The 15,898-nt window shown below is 35.6% G+C and overlaps 1 protein-coding gene across 2 annotated transcripts in view; it reads right to left on the minus strand.

The window, feature by feature from the left end:
• The window catches only part of SOBP (sine oculis binding protein homolog), a 218,910-nt gene that overhangs the window by 78,807 nt on the left and 124,205 nt on the right, over nucleotides 1-15,898 (minus strand). Inside the window, exon 5 of one of the 2 annotated variants that reach the window (XM_074310159.1) lies at nucleotides 8,616-8,711. The exons of the other annotated variant lie outside the window; for it this stretch is intronic. Within the exon in view, the coding sequence (XP_074166260.1) occupies nucleotides 8,616-8,711 (96 nt within the window). The remainder of the gene's footprint in view (nucleotides 1-8,615; nucleotides 8,712-15,898) is intronic. 2 annotated transcript variants of the gene reach the window in all.

Here is a 15,898-nt window from a genome sequence, read left to right on the forward strand (position 1 = left end):
TGCCCAGTAGAATGTTTGAGCCTTTGTTTCAAAAGTTAAGTCCTTCTGATAACCAGAAATTGGATCAAAATCTTCAGGAGAGCCCTGCCAACTACTACATGTATCTCTGTTATTCTCAGATAGGAAATCATACTCCCCCATATACACACAAATGCCCAAATCCCAGCAAAAGAATATTTTAAAAGCATACCACCACCCTATGTTTCTGAAGTGTTACATGTGCCATTTTCATCATCTGGCACATAAAAGGAAGCTATCCTTTGGATACTTTTCCTACAATTGCCTCTGCAGTGGGAGTTCTTTGCAGAAACAAACAGCTATCCCTTTCAGAAGAAGTTGCATTTCCTCATACTCCCTTACAGCTGCTCTTTCTGGCTTAATTTAGAATCCTTAGATAGAATTATGGTGACAAAGAAGCCTCAAACAATGCTTCTTGAAGTAATTGCTTCCATCAGTTTGCAGTTGCAAGTACTTTCTTCTGGCAAATTACAATTTCATTTTACATTTAGTGTCTTAGTTGTTAGCTTCTAAGATTAGTCACTTATAGCACTGAAAAGTGGAAGAGAAGAATGAGCTTGGGGCCATTCGCTACTACTTATTACCTGGGAGAAGGGACTTTGGTTGAGTCGTTTCTGTTCTTAGGGCCTCAGTTTCCTCATTTGTAAAATGGAAACAACAATAACTATGTCACCTCCCTCCCTAACACAATTATCATAAGTTTCAAATGTAATATTGCATAAGAGCACATTTGCAACCTTGAAGGCATTACCTTCAATTATTTTTTATTATTATAAAGTCTATAAGTTTGGTTAGATAGAAAATGAATATATTCCATTTTCCCAGTTTTAAAAATTTTATTTATAAGTTTTTTGTTGTTTTTTTTTAAATAAGTTTTATTTAACTTATCTAGTTTCCTTTTTGGAAATACACTAATCCTAAAGCACCAATAAAAACAGCCAAGTCCACATTCCCATTGACTATATAGACATCTTGGGCCCATAGGCAATTAGTTATTTGAAAAATTATTCCCAAGAGATTTCCTTTAAATTAAAATATGACAATTCACCTGAATGGTCAAGACCATTGGCTGGGGAAAAAAGCCCAAATACCCAAATTTATGTAGCTTCATTTTTCTATTGGAGTTTTGTGGTAATAGTCATCCTTGGTTTTTGAAGAGGACCAATGGCATCATGGCTGATGTCTTGACTTTATGCATGGATTGGATTTAAGTGAGAAAAAGTTGCACAAAGTCCTCAGTGTCACTCTTCCAGTTATCAAAATCCACTGACAAGACAAAAGTCAAGATGAGTGCCAATGGCTTGGGATGCCTATTTTGTTAGACACATATTATATAGGCCCCATTATCAACTGGGATGCAATGAATCTCAAATCCCAATTTATGGCCAATAAAACTACTTGTATTTAAGGGGTAGGGCACAAGTGTTCTAATCAGAGTTCTTGGAAGTGGGCCATGAACAAATATTTCTTTTGTGTTTGATAGTTATCAAATGGTGTAGGATGCAAGAGAGGCAGAAAAAGCCTCCTTATTCTTGCAAAGACATGTTTTAGTCAAGGTACCTACTGAGAGTAAATGGCCCACAGCAGGAACCAAAGAAAGGAATAAGAAGGCAGAGCTAGAGAATGACTCTTGTTCCCCACCTTCCAGCCTACATCTGAAAAAAAGGAAGAAAAAAATTTTGTTTCAGTCAGAAGTGGAGTGGCCCACACAGGTAACTAACAGACAATGAAGAAGAAAAACCCAATCAAACAAATGTGGGCATAATAGGTAGATAGAAAAAGGGAAGGGATGAACAGACCCAGAAGAATAGGAAAAGAGAAAAGATGCAGGTGAGAAATAACTTGAGATGATACCAAGAGAGATAAAAGGTGGAAGATAAGAATGAAACTTTGGCTAAAATAGTTTTCTGCCCAAGGTGTTTTCCTTTGAGATTATGCACAGAGCAGCTAGAAGGCACAGTGGATAAAGTACCAGTCTTGCAATCAGGATGACCTGAATTCAAATCCAGCCTCAGACACTTAATACTTACTAGCTATGTGACCCTGGACAAGTCACTGAACTCTAATTGCCTTGCAAAAAAAAATTAAGATCATCTTCAACTTTCTTCAAAGCTTAATTTAGGTACTACACCTATTCAAGCATTTTTGGATCCTTCTGTTCCCATCTTTTTAGTAAAACTCTCACATTATTTTTAATTACATGGAAAATTTATTTTAAATTAACTGAATACAAGTTTTTTCCCCCAGTAGAATGTAAGTTCCTTGGGAGAAGAGACTATTTCATTTTTGTCTTTGTATCTCTAATGTTGATCAGTGTCTAACATATAGTAGGCACTTAATAAATGCTTGATTAATGGCTGAATGAAAATTGTAGAAAACTACAAGGTGACAATATGGTATATTGCAATGGTTTTTTATTTGTTTTGTTGATTTTTGGCAAGGAACCAGTCATTCATTCATTGCATAGTTAAAAACAAGGAACTGTTTCATTTCATGTGTCTTCTCTTAAAGATTCCATTTGTCAGGAAAATCCATTTGTACATACTGTATTCTGGAAGCAGAGGGACAGTTATAATGTGAAGAGCTAAAATGATTCTAAATCAGTTGTGGTAGTGAATGAGGCCAAGAGGAAAAGTACTCAGACAATCCTCAATGGGCTAAGAAATATATAGTATTACATATCCTTATAGGGAAACAGGGTCCTGAGGTTTTATGTGTCAACTATGCCTCTTGGGGCCTTAAAATTATTATTTTAGAGAGCTGATAAGCAATGTATCATTTAGTAAAACCTCAGGTTATGGTATAATGATATATTTGGGGTAGTAGAGGGAGGGTGATGGGATTCCAGGTTTGTCACACTGGTTTTTAATCTTCTTTGCATTGAATATAAACTATAACACCAAAGTAATATAGTTTGAAGCAAAGTTGAGCAATGACATCCAATTGGCCAATAGTATTAAAGAACTGTAGTATTAAAGAGATATTTTATCAGTAACACTTTCAAGAATTTATAAAGCTTAAAGATGAAATGTATTGATCCTATATTCAGTTTTTCAGATAATTTTTTGGTTCCCAATGGCTCCCAACTCAGTAGTGAAAGTACAATGATTTTTAACATTTGTACTATAAAAAGGAAGAGAAAGCCTTGTCAGTTGAGTAGAGTACTAGTTTTATAATCAGTAAGAACTAGATTCGAATGCTGCCTTTAGTATTCATTAGCTATGTGCAGTCAAGCAAATCACACAATCTATCACAGTCTTAGGCTACTCATCTGTAAAAGGGAGATAATAAGAGCACAAAGAGCAATGTGGTTAGTGGATATTCAGTCAGTTTTGAAGTCAAGCAAATCCCAGGGTTCAATTCTTGATTCTGACATATATTGTTGGTATCACATAGTACTTTCCAGTAATTATCTGGGGGGACAAGTCACTTAATTCCAGACAATTCTTTAATACTCTAAATTGCAGCAATCTGTATCAGTAAAGAAATTTTCCTCCCTGTAAACACCCTGCACTGATGAAACCACTGGTGTGGATTCAGAATACAATTCTCACAAGATTTCTGTGAGAATTAAATAATATGGTATATGTAAAGTGCATTGTAGATCTGATAGAAATATCTAAATGTCAATGTTATTTGTTATAGCTTTCAATTTTCCTTGGAAACAGATTATATATGACCTGTTGCTGGACTATAAGAGAACAGGGATAGGGCAGAAAGGGGAGAGTTGAATCATACTTTAAAAAATAAATACAATTCATTCTCAACCTGGAGTCTTGGGAGTATAGAATAGGAATGACTTCACTAGCATAGTAATTGAATTTCTATTTAAAGTCATGGAATTCTTTTTAAGTTATTAATTGCCATGGGTTACAAAAATTGAGCTAACAGTGAAAGAAGAGTTGTATAGACATTTAATTCACCTCTTTTTCTACAATGGCTCCTCCTTACATACTATCTCAGAGTTCTTATTCCCTTATTTAATCGGCATCAATTTACTTTCTAAAGAAATGGGATGCCCAAAATTTTAGCAAGTCTATAGAGACTCTAAGAGTTACCTAGGAATTCAGTTTTTTGTTTTGCTACTCAATAACACAGTATTACTGAAGGATTTTTCTGACCAAATCTAGCTATCATAATTCTCTTGTCCAACTCCACAAATAAATGGAGTGGAAAAATAGCTCCATGAAATAACTGTTTGACCACCATAACTCTTTTCCATGGTATATAAGGCTACAAACTTGAAATAATTTTAAACTCCCAAGTTGCCTTGATATTGTGAATGGTCCCACAGAACATGTTCTCAAGGATACTTATGAAGGTGGAAGAAAGAATGTAGGAAGGGAAACAGACTTTCAGCCAAGCATTTCTGGGACTCATTTATGCAAATAAATGAGTTTATAAATAAATGAATTTGTGTAGCTCAACTTGGTATTGAGGCAAAGGGAAAGATGGGAAATAGTCTGAGGAAAGGAGGATAATTTTATAATTAGAAAGATAAATCTAGGGAGATATATAGTATATCCCAATATTAGTATAATCCTCCTTCTAAATTAATTCTGATTCATTTTCCCCTTTGTTTGAACATCCAGATGAACTATATAAGATGATAGATTGACAGATGAATAGCCATCTATTTCTTTGATATAAAGAATCCCCAGGTGATAAATTTGAATCAATGTAGGCTATCAAGAATTAACCAATCTATAGTTTTAAAAGGTTGCCTAGAGAGAAGTTAAATGACTTTTACAGGGTCAAAGAGTCAATATGTGTCAGAAGAAAAAATTTAACTCTCACATTATCTTGACTTTGAGGCCAATTCTGAATATTGGAATATGGAATATATTAAATATAGAATATGGAATATATTAAAATGTATATACACAGAATATATGCATACATATATGAACATACTGTATAATCAACCATAAGTTCCCTCTCTCACCTTAACTAATATGAGAAGAAACCCAAAAAAATTCTCTTAACTTATCAAGATGATCACTCAGAAATCTAAGAATAAGGAAAACAAAGCAAGCTAATTGTTTTTTCTGAGTTTCTTTGTTTTCCTTCTATATTCATTCATTTAGCAAATACTAATTTAGATTTTCCAGGTCTGTTTCCTTTTCTACTCTAAATTTTATGTCAAATGGTTTGCATGTTATGACCATCTTTGTACCTTCTTCCCCAATATAATCTATTTATCCTTGAAATCCAAAATTTGGAAATTGTCAAATTTATCTTGGTACCTTCCTCCTTCCCTTCTCATGTCTTTCAAGCTTTCCTGGGCCCCTTGCTTCTTCTAAATACCTAAATAAGGTCTTTAATTTCACTGATTTACTTGTCATTCCATTCCTGACATTCACTGACAACTAATGCGTCAATTTAAGCTATTAGATAATAGGCTTAAGATATAAAGCCTCCCTGAATTGTGGATATTTTATACAGGGAGCTCCCAAAGTAGAAAGTCTTCAAGGCCCAAAAGAAGGAAATTATAAAGGTGATATGGGAGACAGAAGGATATGGATAGATTCAGTGATCTCTAGGGTCTCTACCAATTATAACATTCTATGACTTTATGATCTTAGAAATCACCCTTCCTAAACTGGCCTTGAATGTTGTTCCTTCTGAACCTTTTGACACAATCTCCTTTTATAGTGGTTTCTCGATTTGGGTCATCATAGAAATTACATATGCATGTGCTATCCTATTGGTGATCTAATATAGATTCTTATCACATTGAGGCAACCAGGAATACCATCTCTCTAAGGGATATCCTGAACCATCATTCTGGTTACCTACATTTTTGTTCTGTCCCTTAATGTCTTTTGGGATTTGGTCTTATAAATCTAATCTAAAACTTAAAATGGTGAGGGAAAGGAAACAATGGGTTCAAACCAGGTTGTGGCCTGTGATATTGTGCCCAAGTTTTATTGAATGTTGTTCATCTTGACAGCCTTTCATATTCAAAATTATTAAAAGCATAAGGAAACTGCTGAACCCTCCCTGACTAAAGAATCTTGGCCACCAAGTTAAATATCTAGTCATCTGTGTTGTACATTAAGTGTGATGGCACATATCACAGTTTAGGATTTAGATGGAAAAATCAATACCCTACAGGAAATCTACAGCTGTAGAGCAGATTTTTTATCAGTCAATGCTTTCACTGTCTGAGCCTTCTGATTACACACACTTGTATAATCCAGGCATTGATTTCTTTCTGCTTGCATTTAGTTTACTTAATATCCCTCACCTTTTCAAGAAACTCAGAGATTTTTAAAAAGTATTTTATTGAATGAGATGAAAAGAAATCCAAATACCATACAACCTTCCAGGGTAGCATAGTAGCATCTACCCTGGGACAAAGGACTTCAAATAAATGCCTGTGATTCAATGCACTGACCATCTAAGCCTCTGCTCTAGTTATTTTAGTATAATTCAGAAATCATTCTGTGCTCTCTCTGCTAGATTCATCCTGGCAATTTCTCAGATATATAAACATAATCTAAATCAGAATCTACACTTGGTGTCTTAGAAGCTAGAGCTATACCCTGGAGTGAAGAAAGCCCTCTGGAGTCCAGGGGCCAAAGCTCCTCTAACAAGTCTTTATCAGACTTGAGCTAAGATCCATTAAGCAGGCTCTAAAGATTCTCCAATTATACTAAGAATCAGTGAGTCTTTTTTGTTTCAAATCTTAACATTTCTGGACTTCATAACTAGCCTTTAAACCATCATCTCTCTCACAGATGAAAAACTAGTTAAATTTCTCAGCAAAGAAATACTCTTTGACCTCCTTCCCTTTTTGTAGAGATGGAGGTAGAGAGAGTTGGATATACTATCAAAAATAGAGCATTTCAAACCACAATCAGGAAGGCAAGATTAGTACAATCCCAAATCTTCCCAAATCACAACAAAATATGATGTTTAAAAATGGCCCTAATTAAACTTATCTTTTTGCTAATAATAGCTGAAAAATATTCATTTTCCCCCCTCTTCCAATACAAATTGACCATAGCCAGACTCTTGGACAACTCATCTTCTCACTAGCATAGGGGTCAGGGAGAGAAAGGTCAAAATACTTTCATTTCTTCCTTAAATAAGAACCAAACTGTCTAAAAATCACTTTGATAACTGAATACCAATATAAATGGCTCCTTGATTTCAACCAGGTACATAGAAGGTATGTAGTGAAACTTTTTAAATACTTTTTTAAATGGGAAGAACTGCTCCTTGAAATAGTCTACATTAACAAGAGCAGACCTGAAGGATTCAATGTCCCATTGACAAATTCAAGAAAATGTAAGGGTTCAGAGGAATTTCATTTATAAGAATTCAATATTCCCTCTGACCAAAGTATAGAACACAGCAAATGAGTAGTGCTGTTGTAACTGAATAGGGCCATGTAGCCAAAAAATAAAAAAGTGTTTCTCTCTTTCAACATAGTCACTGTGTCTAGAATGGGCAAGAACTGTATTTTTTTTTCATGCTTCTGCTCTTTGGACACTTTGTTTTTAATGGAACAGTTGGTGTCAGGGAGAAGCCCAAAGACCGTTGCATGTGGGATTTCCTAATGCAGAGATTTGGCAGACAGGCTCTTACTGGATTAGGCCAAAAATGAAGCAGAAATTAGACTACCTCGAGATATAATAACTAAGCATTCTCACACTCATTCACTGGGAGCAAATGTTGTGCTTAAAATGCAGTTGAAAAGAAAGGAAAATTTAGGGGAAGACATAACTGAATTCATCAAACAGCTTCATTTTCAAAAGCAGTGTTTGAAATCTCTTTAAATAAATGACAATTCATTCCCTGTTTACTTTAGGTAAACAGAAAATTCATTGTGGAGTATTCATTTTGAAAAGCTAATCAAGAACATTAGGTCCCAACAGATTCATTTAATAGAAATATAATAGGCCTTCTTGCTTGCTTTTCATCTTGTCTAAAAATGCTCAAATGAACAGCAAATTAACCCTCCTTTGGAATACAGTCCTTTTCACCACTGATATCCTCTCTCTCTTATGACTTGTAAACATCCTCAAATTCTTCTTGTCAGTGCTTTTGCTTACTTGATTCGACTCCTTCTACACAGAAAAACGGGACGGAAAGAGCCTGATTGCATTTGGCAAGAAAGTGGCAAAATCATTGAATTCTAAAGGGAGTACTGCGTTGTTGACTCTATCTTTTTTTTTCCCCCTAGCAGAGCAAAATTTTACACCTTTGTCTGAAAATAGTATATAGATATCAGATGGGAGTGGGGTTGGATCTTTTTAAAAGCTACATATATATGTATATAATATACCTCTATGTGTACTTATCATCTCTATAGTTTTAACTTTTCTAATTGGGAAAGGGTAGCCTATAATCTACTATACCAAGCAGATGAATGTAACCGGGCCATTCAAGCTCTATAATCAGATATAAAAGATTTGCAAACAATTTGAGATCTTAATACTTATTCAGTGATATCAGCATTTAGAACTTTTATACAGATACAACTCTAATATTTCATAACTTATGTAATAATGTACAAACCCTTTCAAAAACTTTTTTCACTGTGCTAAAGTAACATTCTAGACTTGTTGTAAGTATGTTATTCTTACAAGTAGTTCGCAGTTATTCTTGAAGGCAAGCCTTGGAGTTTCCTTAGCATAGTGCTGCTGGGGGAAATTTTCAGCATGTCCATCTTCATCTCTAGCCTGAAGGGAAATATAATGGCCTATTTAGGGACTTACAAATAATGGAAAAAAGAAAAAGCTAAAAGCATAACAGCTCAGATCATTAAACAAACGGGAATCCAGAAATAACAACATTATTAAGAAGCTTAAATACGCAGTACGCCTTTTAGATATTAAAACTTGGGATTTTTTTTTCCTTTAAATAGCTTAGGCTGAACATGCAAATTCATTGTGTTCTAATACTTAAAACAATAAGAAATAAACCAAACTCCAATAGTTAAGCTGAAAGTCATACCCACTTTAGGAGTTTCATATGACTTTATTGCATTTTCAGGATTCCATTACATACATACTTGTGTAAACTTTTTGACATGCTCAAGCATTCTCTAGATAATGTACTTTTTTGTCGTTTTAATAGCAAGGCCATAAGAAAAGAGATTTGCATACTTAAAATTGGCATCATAATACTGTTAGCGATAAACTGATTTCCCCTCTATTTTTAAATAAAGATCTGAAAGCAGCAACGGTCTAGCAAGAACAATGAGTATTCAATCAAATGCAGTAAAAAATATTTAATTAAGAAGCTGCATTAAAGTTACTGGTTATTTTGATCTACACTGTTAATTAAGAAAGCTGAAGTTTAAATGGAGACATTAACAGAACCCATTAGCAATACCGTTTGCATACAGTATTTTCCTTCTAATCTACATCATTTTCGGGTTTGGAGTTAAAGCAAAGGGAGAAGTAGGTGAAAGGAGGAGTGTCAGCAGCACACTCATTAAGCCATTCATTTGGGCGACACTTGCACTCTGTTCCGCTCTCATCTCAACTAATCCCTAGCTGTTCACTCTCCCAGCCTCCTGAAATTCACAGCTGAGCTGTCTCCCTCACATATGGCTTGCATATAATTATGCATATTCCATTTTACACTGCATTAAAATGATGAGCTTCTGGCCCTGAGCCAGCTTATTTAAATAAGCCCCAGTGAACTAAGAAAAAGAAGAGAAACACAGAAAAGCCATAGAGTAAGCAGCAGGTAGCTCTGTCTGCTGTCTTTTCAGATAAAATGTATGTCTGACACAAAGAGAGCTGAGAACTACCTGTTGTGATATATGGACTAAGGCGGGGATGATGAGTATACTTCTAGCAAACCCTGACAGCCTTTATGCATTGTTTCTCCTTGATGGAGTGAAATTGGTCTGATGTTGTTGGGTGTCGCTGGGAACACTGGGAACATTGTTTGGTGATTGTTTTTGTTGTTGTTGTTGGGTTTGGTTTTTTTTGTTGTTGATTTTTTTTTTTTTGGTTTTGTTTTTGTATTTGGTTTTTTTTTTGTTGTTTTTTGTTTTTTTTTTGTATTGCCATTTAAGAAACAAATCCACATTTTGCAAGCCCTGGTATGCGAAGCTCATCTTCATAAAGGCTTTTGCTTCCCACTGTTGGAATGGATGGGAGTTAGGATGGAATCATTCAGAAGAGGGAATGACAAGGCCACTAGTATTTGGGTCACAGAAGGATTAGGGTGTTTTTTTTAAATTGGTTTGCTTTAAGAATTAGGAGTGCCCCCATTTTGGATTCAATGCCTCTTTTATTGAGTCTTTTCCTGATGCCCAATGCAGTTGACTTTAGAGGAGGGGAAAAAAATACAGAGTGAGGTTCCAAGATGTGTAAAAATTGTCTTTTCCTGGGTATTTAACATCTTGATTTGACAGATACCAATTTAAACTGGCCAAAGTTTTATTCAGAATAAAACTGATACTCAGGGTGTTCATTCTACTCTGTCAGGGTGACCTGATAACACATGATACAGGGTTACACATACTATGTACTATATCAGGATGACCTATTTAAGGAAATGTGGCCTTAAGTTGGGCCAGTTACAAATCTATCATTACTTGCCTCTCCTTTGGGAATTTCCATAGCTCTTAGTGCATACTCAATCTCCCCACCCCAAATTATCAAATATGTACTTATCTGCAAACCTGGTATATCCCTACCCTGCTCCTAATTCCAAGTAGAATATAAGCTTCTTGATGGTAAAAACTATTTTTCATTTTTGCCTTTATCTTTTGCTTTTTGCCTAGTGCTATTGCACACAATAGATTCTGAGCAAAGGCTTGCTGGGCTGAATTGGATTGGGTTGCCTCAACCCTAGTGGTTAGAGGTAAAAAAAAAAATTGGAATGCTTCAACAAAAGAAAAAAATTTAATGCCTAGAGCAAGTAATGGATACTGTTCCATGAAACTTTGCTGTAATGCTTGGCTCTTATAAATAGATTGTAAACACTTCTCTACAGTGCAACTTCCTAGAAGGTAGGAACCATGTCTAATTTATCTTTGTTTCCCCACAGTACCTAATACATAATATGCACTCAATAAATGATTCCTGTTACATGGATGAACTCTGAAGTGTGTTAAACTTACGTCCTACTATAAGCAATCCTCTCAAAAATAATATTAGATAGCCAGAAGGACTTTATTGAGTCCTTTAACATTTTTAGCGTGTTGTGTTACATAGGCCTGAAAATATATTTTACATGTAGTCGTACCAGGGCCAACGTGTTTTCATATATATCTCTATATTCATGATATATATATATATATATATGTATCTTATATATAAATATTCATAAGTTAGAATGTGTTTATTATACATGTAGTATGCATACACATACATACACACCAGATGCCTAGTGATATTGTCAACACTGCTGATTAAAAATAAAAATAAATTTATTTCCTTTACACGTAAGTCTTACAAATTGTTGGGATCTTTAAAAGAACCTCCAAATTACTATATTATGTAGGCCTTAAATTGATCTATTCACAACAACTAGATCAGTATTTATAGTTCATAACTTATGAGGTTAAAAAAATATTACTGAAGTATGACCCATTAATGCTTAAACTTTCCTAGGCGGCATGTGTGGTTTGGTATGTTAAAAAAAAGAAAGAAAGAAACATATGTCATGCCTGATTGCTATGTGACTTTAGCAATCATCTGATTTAATCCCCTCACATTCAAGGTAAGGAAACTGAGGCTGAGGCAAGTGAGGTGATGTGCCCAGGGTCAAATGGTTACAGTTTCTGGCCTCACAGCACAACACTCCCACTCCATGCTACACTCCACTCTTGCAACTTGAACCCTCCTGTTTTCACAGCTTGTCTTACTGAATCTTCCATTTTATTCTCTGCATCACACATCCCTGTCACTGGAAAGTGCCTGAACCTCTGACAATTAATCTGACTACATAGTTAAAGAAATTCCATCCTACAACCATTTGCTTGGTATCCATCACACAACCACGGAAATGGAAAACACACACATAGTGAAAGGAAATCCAACACCACCACCCACATGCACACCATCTCTCTCTCTCTCTCTCTTTCTCTCTCTCTCTCTCTCTCTCTCTCTCTCTCTCTCTCTCTCTCTCTCTCTCTCTCTCTCTCTCTCTCTCTCTCTCTCTTTCACACACACACACACACACACACACACACACACACAGAGAAACGTTATCCTAGGAAAGCTTAATACACTGCTTGGCATATAGTAGGCGCTTGTTGACTTGACTTAGAGTGTTAGAGGATGGGCTATTTTTCCAGCTCAAACTCACCCTAAAAAATTTGGAAGGCTTCAGTTCATACTTGCCTCTCCCAGACCATTTATGAATAATCACAATTGAGAATACATAGGTATTATCAGGATCATAATTTTAGAGCTGGACAAAGACCTTATAGGCTAAAAGGTCCAGCTTCCTCCTTTTATAGACAAGGATGGATCCATGAAGGCTAAATAACTTATTCAAGGCCACACACATACAACTGAGTGTTTAGTTCTTCCCCACCACAAATGCTACACTATTTATTTTTATAAGAATCAGTGGAAGAATCTGATTTTAGTACCAGTATTCTTTTGTTGCTTCCTAAAAGCTAAATTAATGCCTGCATGATAACTACTATATTCAGTTCATTACTTGATTGACCTATGATTTTAAATATATCAAAGATTTAGAGTCAAGAGGAACCTCTCATCTTAGAGACCATCTAGACCAACCCCATTATTTTTAGAGGAAATAAAGACCTAGGAATGTTAAGTACTTTACATCACTAGGGCAATAAGCCTCAGAGGGTAGATTTGAACCCAGGCACTTTGGCCTCAGAGTCAGTGATTTTTCCAACTACACTGTACTGCCTTCCTCTGAGTTCTTCCTGCCTTAGATGTTCTTCATGAGGTGCTGAAAATTAATGTCATCTGAAAGCCAATTTTCTACTCCTGAGCTTCCACAAATCTAGCCAGGCTGGGCCATAATTCAACATTAAGCCTATCATTAAAACCTACCCATGGTCCACTGGCATAGACTCTGAGTACTCAGGCTGTCCTCCAGTCCCAGGATAGGACCGAGGAAATCTTTAGGGAAGATATTAATACCATGGCAAAGACTGTTCTCCTTTTTTTGCAGATGATTTTCAAAACTCCACTAACTGCCCATACTGACTTTTCCAATTAAAAAAAGGTTTTATCAGCAATCCTACAACATCACTCAGAATACTCTCAGACTTGTCCAACTGCCCCTCTCCAGTAGTAGAGCAACAACAGAAAAGACTCTACCAAATGAGCACTGTCATGCATGATTGATGGCACCATCTTTGGCCCAAGAAAGCTAAAGAGTTCTTTCTGAAGAAAAGATGGAAACAAGGGTAAATGCTTAAGCCAGTGTGGGAGGAGAGACAGGCTACCTCCTAAGAGACTCTGGAGGGAACAAAAGAGAAGTTTTCCATTTGTTCTGTTGAAGATCAACTCCCTTTGAATGGATCATATCACTTCACTGGAGTGCTAGGCAAAAATCCCTGGAAATTTCCTCTCCCCAGCTTCAGAATTCTTCCAGGAAGATTCCTGAAACTCTGGTTGTGTTCATTGTCTTCTTCTATATCTATTCCTGGATACAGTAGAGCCCCATATTAATGTCAAGGCTCAGGGACAAGGAAAGCATTTAAGTTACAGACTTGCTGGCAGTGTGAGAGAATGGCAATATATGAAACACAATTTGGACCAAAATATACCTGAAATCATAAGCCACTTTAGAGGTTTTTTGTTTTTTTTTTTTCCTTCTGTACTTCTTCATAAGTAACTATACCCTTGCTAGGGCATTGTGTACTTGCTTTAAATATAGCATAAGGAGGAGTTGATCCAAGTGTTTTCATAAGAAATGTTACTGTCAGATCAAAGGAATATTTTTTACCTATTATTATTATGAGTTGCTTTCACTTCAAGGCACAAAAAAGAAATCAAATAAAACCCCCCAAATTGCATTATAGCGGGAAAGGGTTTTACCATTTAGCTGCCTGACATATATACAATTTTTAAAGGAAATTGCCAGCATTTGGGGATATTAAAATAGATGAAGGAGTATTCAAAAAATAGTAAAGAAGAAGAATATTTAAAGTATTCATCTATGGAACAAAAGCTAGCAATTATATATCACTTTGCAAAGTGATTTCTAGACTTGGAATTACAAATCTCAATCCCAATTATTCTCTCAGTTTATCCTCATCATACTCCTGGGAGGGAGGTGCTATTATCCCCTCCCCCTGCCATTTTACATATAAGAAAACTAATTCAAGCAGAGATTAAATGACTTGCCCAGGGTCACACAGCTAGTTTTTCTGACTTGATGAGTAATGACTCTACCCTAGTACCTATTTCCTTATGCCTTAATGGCTCTAGCCCAAACAAATTCATTTTTAGTCCATATATCTATAAATATTGTCATTAATTCCATGCTTTTATTTTGTTTCTTTTAGTAAAAATTCTTACACACTTAGACCAAAGATTTTATTACATATTTCTTCTGGTTTTATTGCTACAAGGTTACTCCTACATGAAGGAACTCCCCTCTACCAATGCAAGTCTGTATCTTCTCCAAATCTTAGAGTTTCCGAGTTATCTCAGGTACTGAATCATTAAGAGACACATAGCAAATATGTATCAGAGGCAAGACATGAATTCAGGCCTTCCAGTCCAGCTCTTTAGCCATTATGCAAATTCCCTTCCAACCCTAGACTCACAGAATGAGAGGAAGAGCCAGACAGTACCCAAGAAAAATATTCCCCATTTTATAATTGAAGACCAGAGACATGGAGTGATTTGTTCAAATGAAGCTACACTATAACAACTAAATGTGGCTACATAATATACCTTTATTGTAGGTTGAATATTTCTCCCACCTGATTGCTATTAATTCTGTTTTACTTACTATACAAGGCCACTAAGGTAACATGATGTAGGGAAGACAAAAATAATCATATTATATTTATACAAAGAGAATAATTTATATGAAAGGCAGTAGTGGCCTCCAAACAAGGATTTACCTGAATTCAAGTCCTGCCTAAGATACACTGACTATGTCATCCTGGACAAGTTACTTCTCAACTTAATGTTCTAGGCAATTTTCTAAAACTATTATTGACCTGTATTGGAATAAACTGGCATATTTATACTAATAAAACTACAGGCTCAGTCCTTATATATAACAATTTGTAGAGCATTTCTCTGATGACAACTCTGTGAGGCTGGTATTTTATGTAATATTATTAGTCTTTGGACAAGTAGATGACTCAATGGATAGGTTCTAGATCTAGAGTCAGGAAAACCTGAGCTCAAATCCAGTCTCAGACATTTTTTAGCTATGTGACCTTGGGCAAGTCACTTAACTCTGCCACTATTTCCTCATATGTAAAATGAAATGGAAATGGCAAACCACTCCAGTATCTTTGTCAAGAAAACCTTAAATAGGGCCACAAAGAGTCAGACAAGACTAAAACACAACTAAAATGTATTAGTTCTGCTTTATAGATGAGGAAACTGAAGTGTAAGGACCTCAAGAAATTTGATAATGGTCACATATTGCTAGTAAGAGTCAGAGGCAACTCTTTATCCCTGGTTTCATGATTTTTCTGGCTATACCATTGATATCCTATGTATCAATGAGATCCCCATACATGTAAGGCCTTACATGTGAGTAACTAATGAGCCACAGGTTCTTTTGATCTATGTGACAAATATGCCAATGGGCACACATCAAATAGTTTTATTTCTAATCATAATAATTGACATAGATTTATGTTTTGTAAAATCTCCATTTGAGAGGTCTTTCAAAGTCCTTTTCTGATATCCCCTCATAAGACATGAATGTGATTTTTGGATTTTCA

This window comes from Sminthopsis crassicaudata, chromosome 4, assembly GCF_048593235.1.
Source record: "Sminthopsis crassicaudata isolate SCR6 chromosome 4, ASM4859323v1, whole genome shotgun sequence".
NCBI classification, from domain to species: Eukaryota; Metazoa; Chordata; class Mammalia; order Dasyuromorphia; family Dasyuridae; genus Sminthopsis; species Sminthopsis crassicaudata.